Source organism: Podarcis filfolensis (genome assembly GCF_964270895.1).
Source record: "Podarcis filfolensis genome assembly, chromosome: 9".
Taxonomy (NCBI): domain Eukaryota; kingdom Metazoa; phylum Chordata; class Lepidosauria; order Squamata; family Lacertidae; genus Podarcis; species Podarcis filfolensis.
The window spans coordinates 65,437,062-65,451,038 of record NC_139610.1 but is presented as its reverse complement, the minus strand read 5'-3'; the positions used below and the strand labels follow the sequence as shown (position 1 = coordinate 65,451,038).

Below are 13,977 nucleotides of genomic sequence, written 5' to 3'. Positions count from 1 at the left end.
GCCCTTAATTCCCATTAAAGCTGCCCTGATATTAAGCTGCTTCTTAGAGGCCCAGGTCTGGGTGTCGCAAGGTACTTAGATTGGTCTCAGCTAGGCCCAGGGCCTTTTCAGTACTGGCCCCGACTTGGTGGAACGCTCTGTCACAAGAGACTAGGGCCCTGCGGAACTTGACATCTGTTCCACCAGAGCTTTTCCACCTGGCCTTTGGTTTGGACTCAGTCTGACCCTTATGTTTCCTTCCCCTTATGGTTTTGATCTATGGGCTACTTTTAAAATGAGGCTGGATTTTAAATCGCATTTTAACCTGTATTTTAAATTGCTCCCCCATTATGTTTTTACTGTAATTTTACTGGTGTTAGCCGCACTGAGCACGGCCCTGGCCGGGGAGGGCAGGGTATAAATAAAAATTATTATTATTATTATTATTATTATTATTATTATTATTATTATTATTCCTGAGTTGACATGAGAGGATGCCAGAAAAGAACTCCCTTCCCTTCTTTATGAGACAACCAATTTGAATGGCTTTTAGGTGCCAGGTGGAAACTGTCTAACTTACCTGAGCTCTTGGTGATTTTTTACGTGGCCTTCTATTGTTTTAGTGATGCTTTCGACTTACTGTTTGCTACTGTTTTTCTGTGTGCTCTCTTGTTTCGTTGTGATGTTTTATCTGATATCGCAAGACCCCCTGGGAATTTTGTATTGAAGGCAGAGCAGAGATGTTGCAATGAGCCAATGCGCTTTGTGTGCGAAGTGCTGGAGGTGAGCTTGGGATGGGAGCAAGCGCCACGTAGACTGAACTGGTTGTGCATCCCATCGCCTCGAAATGGCTTTGCACCCACACTCTTAAAAATAATCTTGTGACGTTCGCACTGACTGTTTAATTATCAGTACTGTATGAAACACATTGTCTGCTGTTGGTCACGCTAAGGGCTGAGATGTTGAAAAGACTGCCTATAAACCTATCTCCTCTGAGGCAGAAAGGTGTGGCAAAACTGAAAAGCAATAGAACATCTTAAGAGAATCCATCCAACGCACTTGTAAGTTTTATGAATGAAAGCTTTATAAGTGCTTATAAAGTGCTTCTAAATGAATTTTTTGAAAGGGGGCGAAAAGAACAATGAAGTTGAATGCTGACAGGTGATACAGGATCAAAAGCAAAAGGAAGCCTTTGTACCTTTATCACAGGATTTCTTTTTTCCTTTCAAATATTTTTGATAGTGTGTTTGAAGATTTTTTTAAATTTTTTTTTTAAGAGACACTGATAGACATCCAGGCTGCTTCCCTGTAGAGCTGTGTAGCTTTTGTCATTTTTCACATGGCAGATTTGTGTGAAAACACCTCCTTTAGGAAATTAATTTTACAATCAGATGAGAGTTGAAAGATGTCCTTTATGTTGTACACTGAACATAAGACAGAGTACACTTTGCCAACTTTTTAAACATTGGAACATCCCATGTAATTCAAGGTGTTTGCTTTTAATCTGTTACTTCTGCTTTTTTTTAATGAAGCAATTATTCATATACTCACAACAAGCTTTCCGTCTTTTATCCTCGCAGCTTCAATGTATCATTTATTACAGTTCTTGCCATTCAGAGGAAATATTTTTCTGCTAGGAGTAGAAATTCTTTTATCACAGCTCAATTTTTCCTCTTCTGAGGCTTTTTCTCAGCAGTGGTTGGAGAGGAAAATACATTGCTGAGTTTTGACTCTGAGGCACCCCCCCCCCTTTTAAGAGAATCCTTCTGGTCTTTCCAGTCTGGGATATTTACAGTGGTAAATACCCTAGCCACATATGCACCATTATTTTAATGGTGGTATCATGGCTTCCCTGCTCACATTCTTCCCATCCTCCAAATCTTACTGATCTCCCTGATGTGTGGAAATGGCAAATGTTTGTTTTACTCCTAGAGCCAAAGAGAGTGACTTTCAGCTTTCTCAGAACATGCAATTATTGTGCTGCATTCCCTCCTCAGAATTGGTTGTTGTCCCCCCACACCAGTTTCACATGCCTCCATATAAAAACACAACTCCAGGGTTCCTGCTTCTGCCACCGGGATCCTGTTCCTAGTTTTGACATGTACCCAATTCTAAAGAACACTCCTCCATGCCTGTTTTGGAGCTCCTATGCTCAAAATATGGTCTGAAGCTCAACATCAAAAAAACTAAGATCATGGCCACTGGGCCCGTCACCTTCTGGCAAATAGAAGGGGAAGAAATGGAGGCAGTGAGAGATTTTACTTTCTTGGGCTCCATGATCACTGCAGATGGTGACAGCAGTCACGAAATTAAAAGACGCCTGCTTCTTGGGAGAAAAGCAATGACAAACCTAGACAGCGTCTTAAAAAGCAGAGACATCACCTTGCTGACAAAGGTCCGTATAGTTAAAGCTATAGTTTTCCCAGTAGTGATGCATGGAAGTGACAGCTGGACCATAAAGAAGGCTTATTGTCAAAGAATTGATGCTTTTGAATTATGATGCTGGAGGAGACTCTTGAGAGTCCCATGGACTGCAAGAAGATCAAACTGATCCATTCTTAAGGAAATCAGCCCTGAGTGCTCACTGGAAGGACAGATCCTGAAGCTGAAGCTCCAATACTTTGGCCACCTCATGAGGAGAGAAGGCTCCCTGGAAAAGACCCTCATGTTGGGAAAGATGGAGGGCACAAGGAGAAGGGGACGACAGAGGACGAGATGGTTGGACAGTGTTCTCGGAGCTACTAACATGAGTTTGACCAAACTGTGGGAGGCAGTGGAAGACAGGACTGACTGGAGTGCTCTGGTCCATGGGGTCACGAAGAGTCGGACACGACTAAATGACTAAACAACAACAATGCTTTGTAGATGGATTAGGGGAGTGTTCTTTGCATTCCCATTGGTGTTTGACCAGACCTGCTGTACGTCACATAGACTGAGAGGGTTCCTTTGACACCTCCAACATTCTCCCATAGGGGGACATTCTGGAGCAATAGCGTAGTCTCCTATAGCGAGTCTGCCCTTGTGTTATGATCCGGAAATGCCTCAGGGACCCCAGAGTTGTACAGTTTGTACAGAGGTGTACAGTTTGAAAACCACTTGGAGTATTATCGCAGCCTTGCAAATCAGTTCACAAAAGTTACTGATATTTGTTAGGTGTCGTTTACTTTGATAGCGTATTGTTGTTCCATACATTTTCATAATTGTTGACGTAGTAGGGATAAGGAACCATTTGGAAGGTGTTTGAATTTGCCTCCTTCCTTCCTTCCTTCTTTCTTTTGAAATCGTTTTTATTTGATTTTACAAATGTGAATTAGTTACAATGCTAAATACATATCCATAAAATGAGATTTCTCTGAATCTCACGACTTTCCCTCATCCCCTCCATGGGTCTTATTTTCAACATTTCCAACTGAATATTATTTCACAGCCTATGTTTTGTATCTATCCCTATTGTACATAATATTTGTAACATTACAAGTGGGATTAAAATCCTGCCAACATTTTCATCTGTTTACAGTGGTCTCCTAAATAAATTATAAACTTTTCCCGTTCTTTCTTGAATTTCTTGTCTGCCCCATATCTTTCTTTCTTTCTTTTTTTCTTTCTTTCTTTTTTTCTTTCTTTCTTTCTTTCCCACTGATGCATATGTGAATTTTAATGTTTCTATGGGGATAGAGATTTTAAATTTGGACTTTTGAGAGTGCATCAGGTCTTCGATCACCAAACTTTTAAAAAAGAGAGGAAAGCCCCAAAATATTGGGGATTTTCTTTCTTTTTTGCCAAGAAAGAAAGAAAGAATACACTTTCTTTACTGTATTTATACCCTCCATTTTCAGTCAGTATTGGCTCCCAAGGTGCTGTAGCAGCAGCATAGTTGCACAAGAGTATCCTGCTCCCTATTCATACCAACCAAAGATGCAACAGAAACATTTTTGCCCAATTGTCACCTATTTAGAATACAAACAAAAACTATTCAGATTTTGCCAGGGAACGTCTGTACCACATGTACGTTCTCTTTCCCAGGATTCAAGACAGGAACTTGTTCTTACTGTCACTGCTCAGCTCAGTCCAAGAATATGTGTATTATTAGATCATGGGTAGGCAAACTAAGGCCCGGGGGCCGGATCCAGCACAGTCGGCTTCTAAATGCGGCCCACGGACGGTCCGGGAATCAGCGTGTTTTTACATGAGTAGAATGTTCTTTTATTTAAAATGCATCTCTGGGTTATTTGTGGGGCATAGGAATTCGTTCTTTTTTTCCCTTCAAAATATAGTCCGGCCCCCCACAAGGTCTGAGGGACAGTGGATCGGCCCCCTGCTGAAAAGATTTGCTGACCCCTATATTAGATAGTCTCTTAGCATTTCTAAACTGCCCCACCCCCAAGTAACTCAGATATTCTCTCTATAAAAGCAGCTTCAAGGCTATTTTCTCTTAAGGCAGCTGCAATTTCCTAGCAAATTCAAATAGGTAATTAGAGCTCAGGTCACACCTTCCCCTGTGACAGCCTCAGGGCAAGGAAAAGTTAAATGAAAGGAGATGAGGTCCTTCCAGAAACAAAAGACCACACTCACAGAGCAAAGCGAAATCCACTTATTCCAAGTCTTCAGCTTCGTTTACTGGATCTTGTTCAGCACAAAAATGGACAGAAGCCACAGAGCTTCTTGCAACCCGGAGCAGGATGCTCTATCCTTCAAAGGGCTGGCTCAATATTTGACGACAGTTCAATCAGAACCTGACTGAACTTGCCCAATGGCTTCTGTTTAAGGGTAAGATTCAAGCATAGGCTGCGAGCCAAAGGCTCTTGAGTCCCCCTCTGGTTGTCTCCGGGCAATTTCAAGTTGCAAGTAGCTACCAGGTAATTCGTTGTTTCCCCGCTATTGGAGTAAGGACATATCTCTGTTGCCTGTATATCTTTGCAAGATGCCGTGTACAATGTATGTTTGTTAAACAAAGGTACATGAAAGCTGCCACTCTTTCATAATAAAAATACGTTTGGAAACAAATTATAATAATAATAATAATTTATTATTTATACCCCGCCCATCTGGCTGGGTTTCCCCAGCCACTCTGGGTGGCTTTCAACAGAATATTAAAATACAACGATCTATTAAACATTAAAAGCTTTCCTAAACAGGGCTGCCTTCAGATGTCTTCTAAAAGTCTGGTAGTTGTTTTTCTCTTTGACATCTGGTGGGAGGGCGTTCCACAGAGTGGGTGCCACCACCAAGAAGGCCCTCTGCCTGGTTCCCTGTAACTTGGCTTCTCGCAGCGAGGCAACCGCCAGAAGGCCCTCAGCGCTGGATCTCAGTGTCCGGGCAGAACAATGGGGGTGGAGACGCTCCTTCAGGTATACTGGACCGAGGCCGTTTAGGGCTTTAAAGGTCAGCACCAACACTTTGAATTGTGCTCAGAAACGTACTGGCTTCTTTTGTATTGGCTTCCTTTTGTAAAGATGCAAAGACAATGTATGGAAAATAATGAACTAAATAGGAAACAGGCTGGAGCAGAATGTAAAATATTACTTCACTAATTCGGGGCTCATTCTAACAGTCAGTCTACTACTTGTTAGATACTAAAGGTGTTTTCTGGGATACACTTGTATGAAAGCCAGACCGGCTTAGTGCAAAGGCAGTGCAAGCTGGGTCCAGGACTTTTCCATGAATTCACTCTTTGGCCTTGAGTGATCTTTCTCTCTGTCTAAAGCAGAGGAACATGTTTCTGCAAGAACAAACACACTGATATTTGCATAACTCTTTGCAAATGCAAAATGCAATCTAACATGCTCTTCTCTGTGAGTAAGCCCTACTGAACTCAATGGGACTTACTTTGGAGTAAACATACACTCTGTTGCGAAGGAAGGGCAGTATACAAATTTAAAATAATAATAACAATAACACCTTGGACTTAGTACACCATGAAATATAGTACATGTCCTCAAAAGCAAATAATCAATATGAATAGCAAAAGTCTTTCTTGTTTGGACACTTTATTTTAATCATACTTTTCTATCCCCTTCCTCTCTCTCCCCCATTCCCAGTCCATAATCTTCATTCGGGATCATAATATCCGTGGCCAGGAAGTATCTGCATATATCGATTATGCACACCGGTTAAAGGTGGACGAGTTTGAAGTCTATTTCAGTGGCAAGAAGAAGCTTTTCCCCAGGCGCTCTGATCTGAGGTTGGTTGCTCATTTTCTTCCTATTTATGAAATACAGACGGTTAGCATAGCAAGTTTCCATTGACATCTGTGGGAAGGCCATGACCTGTTCTCAGATCTCTGCCTTTTTAGCTGGAACCATGCATGCCCATAGCCTTCTGGATGATGGCCATTGACTTCAGTGAGAAGGTATCGATGTTAATTGTTCATACAACTGAGCTACAAATACAGTGGTACCTCGGGTTAAGTACTTAATTCGTTCCGGAGGTCCGTTCTTAACCTGAAACTGTTCTTAACCTGAAGCACCACTTTAGCTAATGGGGCCTCCTGCTGCCGCTGCGCCGCCGGAGCACGATTTCTGTTCTCATCCTGAAGCAAAGTTCTTAACCTGAAGCACTATTTCTGGGTTAGCGGAGTCTGTAACCTGAAGCGTATGTAACCGAGGTACCACTGTATATTCAACACGAAAAACAGTGACTATTCGTTGTTGACAATTGTGTGCCACTGCCACACAATTTCTGTTCTCATCCTGAGGTAAAGTTCTTAACCCGAGGTACTACTTCCGAGTTACCACTGTAATACAGTAACATGGAAACAACAGTAATCAAATCAAATTAACAGCAACACACAGTCATTTACATAGTAGCAAAGGGGCATGAGGACAGTCCTAACAACACATTATTAGTTGTTGTTTTTAAAAAGCCCAATGGAAAAAGAACAGCCCCCCAGGAAACTGAAAAATGGGGAGTGAAATACAGTGGTACCTCTGGTTGCGAACGGGATCCGTTCCGGAGGCCCGTTCGCAACATGAGCAGAACGCAACCTGCAGCGGTGCGTCTGCGCACGCGCGGGTTGCGATTCACTGCTTCTGCACATGCGTGTGACATCATTTTGCGCGTCTGCGCATGCACGAGCGGCGAAACCCAGAAGTAATCCTTTCCAGTACTTCTGGGTCGCCGCAGGACGCAACCTGAAAGAACGTATCATGAAGCAAACGTAACACGAGGTATCACTGTACAGTTCTCGAGGGAGGCCATTCCAGAGCCTCGTAGCTGCAGCAGTGAATACCTGCTTACCAACTTAACCTCAGACAGAGACAGGACATGGAACAGAGCCCCTTCTGAAGGTTTAATTGGTGGACAGTCTGATATGGAAACCAGTGGTCCTGTAGCTACCTGGGCCCAAGCCATTTAGGAATTTTGCACTGGACTCTGAAAAAACACACCAGGGAACAGTATAGCTGGAAGAGTACAGTGGTACCTCAGGTTACATACGCTTCAGGTTACATATGCTTCAGGTTACAGACTCTGCTAACCCAGAAATAGTACCTCGGGTTAAGAACTTTGCTTCAGGATGAGAACAGAAATCGTGCTCCGGCAGCACGGCGGCAGCAGAAGGCCCCATTAGCTAAAGTGGTGCTTCAGGTTAAGAACAGTTTCAGGTTAAGAACAGACCTCCGGAACAAATTAAGTACTTAACCCGAGGTACCACTGTATTGGAGTAACATCAAGAATGTGCATCAGAAAGCTCTAACACTTGTTTATGTGTATATGTCTGTTGCTTAATTTCTCATGCACTATTCAACATTTTCCCCTGCAATATAATCTGAGGCCCTTCTCCCTGTGCTCCCTTCTCAAGGTGTTCATAGGGTGGCAACACAATATTGGGCCTTTTCAGGGGTGGGCTGCCATTGGCAAAATGCTCTCTTTTTTTCTCTTGCCCTGGATTTTTGGCCCTTAATTTGAATGGTGGCAACATGGCCTCTTTTGGTGGTGTGGGATCTGTAAGTCCTGCCTTTTACCTATTTAGATATATGTGGGGGGGGGGTTATTGGTTCTTAACTGATTTTAATGTACTAGGTTCAGGTAGGTAGCCATGTTGGTCTGACGCAGTCAAAATAAATTTTTAAAAAATAGAAAATTGTCCAGTAGTGCCTTAGAGACCAACTAAGTTTGTTCTGGGTATAAGCTTTTGTCTGAAGAAGTGTGCATGCACATGAAAGCTTATACCTAGAACAAACTTAGTCGGTCTCTAAGGTGCTACTGGACAATTTTCTAAATTTTTAATTGATTTTAATGTAGTCGCTTTGGGTCGCCCTGTGAGAAAGCAACTAACGAGTACAAACAACAAGAGCAACAACCGTTTGTTGACTTTCAGCTGAATGTGTGAACTTAAGTGTACTGGAAAACATTGTGCTTTGAAGTTTGGCAATCTATTTGTAGCATTTTATCTCTGAAAGTAGTTGCACACATGCATGTCATGACTTAATCCTGCAGCTATGAAGTCTGTGAACTTGCCTTAAAAATACATATTTATTTCATATTCATTTGCCAGAGCCTCAGATCCAATTAAAAGCTTATTCCTGGTTATCAAAAGCCAATGTAAATAGAAATGACCTCGCATATATTTTCAAAAGGCATTCAAGGCAAGCTCCCGCTTTGTTGATTCTCTAGGGAAAAGGGAATGTACAACAGAGGTACAAGCACCAAAGATGTTTCTGTTTGTGCCCTTGTTGTCCAAATTTAGCATGTAGATGGGATAATCATGAACATGTATTTGATAGAGAAGTATTTGTATTTAAGAGAAGTAGATAAGAGAATGTAAATGAGGAGGAGGTGGTCTTAAAGGTGTAGAAGACCAAAGCCTTGTACAGGATAAAGCCATAATCCAGATAGGGCTGAGTAAAATTATCTGAAAGCAGGGAAGAAACAGTGCAGATGGTGGAGCATTGGTCTAATGCAGGCATAGGCAAACTCGGCCCTCCAGATGTTTTGAGACTACAATTCCCATCATCCCTGACCTCTGGTCCTGTTAGCTTGGGATGATGGGAGTTGTAATGCCAAAACATCTGGAGGGCCAAGTTTGCCTATGCCTGGCCTAATGTGTTCCCAGCCTTGTGATGTCACACGTGCCGGGCACCCCCATTGTCAGCTGGAATCTGGCGTGCCTGTACTGTAGTCTGACCTTGGAAGGTAAGAAGGCAAGAGGGTCATTGTCAGGTTCAGTGTGAGGACCACAGAATATTTAATCCTGTTTATAATCCATAAGTAAGAGTGCACTCTGGTGTCAACATCATCAAATCTTGTTTTCTTTGTTTAGTGCAGCAGTAGATTTCTCCCAGGTTAAAGACCTTTGGATTTGGATATAAATAAATGACTAGAACTTTTTCTCCTAGTCTTTGGACGACAAAACAGGGGCAATTAAAGAGCCGGCATTTTCCAAACAATATACAGTGGTACCTCAGGTTACAAACACCTCGGGTTACAAACACTTTGAGTTACAGACTCAGCTAACTCAGAAGTAGTACCTCGGATTAAGAACTTTCTCTCAGGATGAGAGATGGCAGTGGCAGCTGGAGGCCCCATTAGCTAAAGTGGTACTTCAGGTTAAGAATGGTTTCAGGTTAAGAACGGACCTCCGGGACGAATTAAGTTCGTAACCAGAGGTACCACTGTATAGGAGTTGAGGATTAGAATCACCCTTTCCACTCACTTTTATCAAGAGACTGTAAGAGACTGGCGTTCCATATGCTTTCTCCTGATGAGGATTGTCATCCATTGGCTGATGCTCCTGTCAAAGTTGTATGCCCCGCCCCCCGCCCCCCATCCAACCACATCCAGAGACACTGGGGAACCCTTTTGTTGGGTGCAAGAGGTCTTACTATCCTCTTTCTGTTTACATGTCTTGAACTGGAATGGCTGTTTAGCAAACTTCTTATCTTCCTTGCTTCTGTTCTTGGCAGCCAACAGTGGGGTGCAATTCCCTCTTTGCATTCCCCCTTAACTGCTTTGGTTTGTTGTAGCAAGATTAAAGAGAAACCCAGCACAAACTCATAACATTCCTGCAGCGCTCTTCTAAATTTTGAAGGTGTCCCTTTCACAGCTTACTAGCCAATCATTTGCCTAGGCTCATTTCTTCTTCTTTTGTCCATAGTGCCATTCTGTGTGGACTGGGACGCACACATTCACATGCACACGGTGTTACCACAGTTCTAGCAAACTTACCAAGCCCCACCACATGGGCACAGGAACATGGGACAGTAGCAGTCCCAAAATTATTATGGATGACGTGGTCAAATAAATTGTAAGGTAAAAAAGGTAAAGGACCCCTAGACGGTTAAGTCCAGTCAAAGGCGACTAGGGGGTTGCAGCGCACATCTTGCTTTCAAGCCAAGGGAGCTGGCATTTGTCCACAGACAGCTTTCCGGGTCATGTGGCCAGCAGGACTAAACCACTTTTGGCACAACGGGACACTGTGACAGAAACCAGAGCGCAGAGAAACACCCTTTACCTTCCTGCTGGAGTGGTACCTGTTTATCTACTTGCACTGGCGTGCTTTCGAACTGCTAGGTTGGCAGGAGCTGGGACAGAGCAACGGGAGCTCACTCCATTGCAGGGATTCGAACCGCCAACCTTCTGAACGGCAAGCCCAAGAGGCTCAGTGGTTTAGACCGCAATGGCAGCAAATGCATCTCATTAAATCAGGGACAGGGAATCTGTGGCCCACCAGACTGTAATTCCCATCATCCCTGACTATTGCCCATGTGGACGGGGGCTAATGGGAGTTGGAGTTCAGCGACATTTGAAAGGCCACAGGTTCTCTGCTTCTGGATTAAGCAGTCTTCCTCTACCGTTTTTCTGGGTCCAACTGCTTCTTCAGAAGCAGCTTTTTTTATTGAAAAGATTCTGTCTGAATAATATTGTGCACATGTGCATGTAAACTCTATTTTGGCCATCAGGAGCTTACTGTTGATTAATATACCCGGTCACTGATTAATAATGGTGACGTCTAAAAAAATATGAATATGCCCCAAAACATCAGTATATTTGTCTTTTTGAGATAACTGAAGGAAAACTTAAAATCTAATTAACAAAAAGAACCAGTCATTGTCACAAGGAAAGGCGTCTTTGAACAGTTTCTCTTAAACTGTTTATAAGAGGGAAACACCAAAAATAGTCTCACAAAAATAAATAGATGTTTCCCTCGCTGGCAGACTTCACTGATCAAAATTTGTTTTTTCCAGTAGGGGAACTGCCACCCCCCCTGGTGATTTTGGTTGCCCTCATCTGCACCCTGTCCAGATCCACAGTTTCCTTTTTGAGATGTGGGGACCAGAATCATGCGCAAATTTCCAAGTGTGACCACATCATTTATTTGTGGTTTTATGATATTGGCTGTTTTGTTTTGGATTTGTTTCCCAGTGATTCCTAGCATGGAATTGGCCTTTTCTCAGTTGCACCACTCGGGGTTTGCATTTCCATTGAGCTATCCACCATGACCTCAATATCCCTTGCTTCCTCAGCCACTGCCAGCCCTGACCCCATTAGTATATATATGCAGTTGGGGGATTTCTTTGCCCCCAGATCCATCAGAGGACACTTACTTGCATTGGACCACATTTGCAATTTTATTGACTGTTCATTCAGATTGAAGATTCCTCAGAGGAAAGTGGGGTTGAGACAGGTATGTGCTTGTTCCGGTTATACACACTTTGACTTACTAGTACCAGGAGTGTATGGTGATGAATGGTTCCGCAAAAGATTTAGAATCCTAGAGTTGCAGTGTTTGAAGGGATCCCAAGGGTCAATTCATCCAATTCACTGCAATGCAAGAATCTCAGCTAAAGCATCCATGACAGATGTCCATCCAACCGCTGCTTAAAAGCTCCAAGGAAGGAGAGTCCACCACTTCCTGAGGGAGTTGGTCCCACTGTCAAACAGCTCTTACTGTCAGGAAATTCTTCCTGATGTTTAGTTGGCATCTCCTTCATTGGTTCGAGTCCTACCCTCCAGAGCAGGAGGAGACAAGCTTGTTCCATCTTCCGTGTGACAGCCCTTGAGATATTTGAAGATGGCTATCCTGTCTTCTCTCAGTCTCCTCTTTCCCAGGCTAAACATACCCAGCTTCTTCTATTTTATTTTATTTTAATAAAAAAAATTATTAACAATTTCAACATAACAAATTATCAAAACAAATAATCTTCATTATTTTCCCCTCTTTTCTTCGCCCCCACCTCCCCAACGAACCCTCCCTTCCTCTCCCCCAAAACTTCCCTCAGCTCCTCTCTCTGATTTCTCAACTCATGTTGTTCTCTGCATACTGTCAAATTGTATACATCCTTATATTATCTGTCTACTGCATTAACCCTCAATAAATTTGTGTATGTTTATTCAAAACCTGCCAAGGAGTCCAGTTCATTTTGTTGTCTTTTTAAATAATTTGTAAAAAGTTCCCATTCTTCCTTGAAGTCACAGTTGTCCTTATCTCGCAGTTTGCATGTCAGTTTCGCCAGTTCTGCATAGTTCATCCATTTCTCTTGCCACTGTTCTTTTGTCGGGGTTTCCTCATTCTCCCATCCTTGTGCTATCAAGTCTCTTGCTGCTGTTGTAGCATACATAAATAAACATACCCAGCTTCTTCAACTGTTCCTCATAAGGCTTGAGGCCTCAAAACTCATAAGGCCTCAAAACTCATGGGAATTTTGTTCGTTTGTTCGTATGTACAAAATTAACACACACACATACACAAAGATATATATTCTTTTGGCATACAATGCCCTTGCCATCCCAGTGTAATTTTAGACAGTTCTGGTGTTTGTGGTTTTCAAATGTGGTGTTTCAAGGATCCGGAACACGCCCTTTCCACTTCCTCTCCTTGCCACATTCATTGGTAAACAGAAACCTTTGTATTTAGCTGAACTTTTATTTTCATTTAACCCAGGGAATATGATAAGTAGCCGTCCTTGCAGACAAGTGGGGGGCAGAAACAAAAAAATGCCCTCACACCCCAAGAAGAAGAAGCTCTAATATAAAGTATTTGTGTATTTCCTGAGGGCTCTGTTTCAGCATACCTTCAGGATATTTCCCTTGCTAATGAACTCATGTGTGTCTGATATAGAATTACTGATTCTGAAAGGATATTCTAAAGTAAGACTTCCATCAGTGATAGGATAAACCAGTGATATTAAGGCCACAATGGAAACACAAGGTTCAAATGGGTCTTTTGCTCTGGGACACTCAGAATTCTAATCTGGACGTAGAACCCAAAATGGTGGGGATTTTTTCCCCTTTCTAGCAGGGTTCCTACTCCCTCTTAATGACATGCTCTTGGGAAAGTATTTCCTTTTTAGCCACATTAAATTTGTTGCCCTTTAATTTCATTGGATGCTTTTCTGTGCTTATAGCTACGGAGGATGCATAGGTCATTTGGCTGACAGTTTATAGCAGGGCAGACCAACTTCTGGATTCTTGTGGCTGCTCTGTCCTCTAGTCTATGGTCCAGATGCCAGATGTGTGTTTTGTCACACGGCCTAAACATCTTATGGTTGGTTGGGCTATGTAATAAAGCTGGCACCATTTTAGAACAAGAATTCCGCTGTTCAAGAACACAGACTCCTGCAGAGAGCAGCTTTGAACCCTCCACTCCTCATGGGTAGGGACCAGTCATACCTGTTCTTTGCAAAGTATTTAGTAGTAGTAGTAGTAGTAGTACACTATAATCTTCTCTCCTATAATTTTCACATATTTCTAAGACCACACCAGTTGTGTTTGTTTGTACAGTCATACCTCAGGTTGAAGTAGCTTCAGGATGAGTATTTTCGGGGGGGCCACTAGGTGGCGCATCGGAAGATGGCTGACAATAACATCTCTCCGACCCACACGAGGTAATTTGGAGGCTATGATGGGGGTAATTAGCCTCCTTAACCCCCCCAGGATTGTGGGGGGACAGCCCTTGCCTGCTGTGCCCTATACCACCCCCGAATTTGTGGGGGTGGGGGCACTAGGCACAAAGCCCTCCTGTGGGATTCCGGCACTCCTGGACGCCGTCCCTGATTCGCG

The 13,977-nt window shown here is 42.9% G+C and overlaps 1 protein-coding gene across 2 annotated transcripts in view; it reads left to right on the top strand.

Annotated features, from left to right (window-relative positions):
- Positions 1 to 13,977, top strand: part of CFAP299 (cilia and flagella associated protein 299) — a 328,820-nt gene that overhangs the window by 272,450 nt on the left and 42,393 nt on the right. For both annotated transcript variants that reach the window (XM_083571926.1, XM_083571927.1), the window contains exon 4: positions 6,018 to 6,160. In XM_083571926.1, coding sequence (XP_083428052.1) covers positions 6,018 to 6,160 — 143 coding nt within the window. The remainder of the gene's footprint in view (positions 1 to 6,017; positions 6,161 to 13,977) is intronic.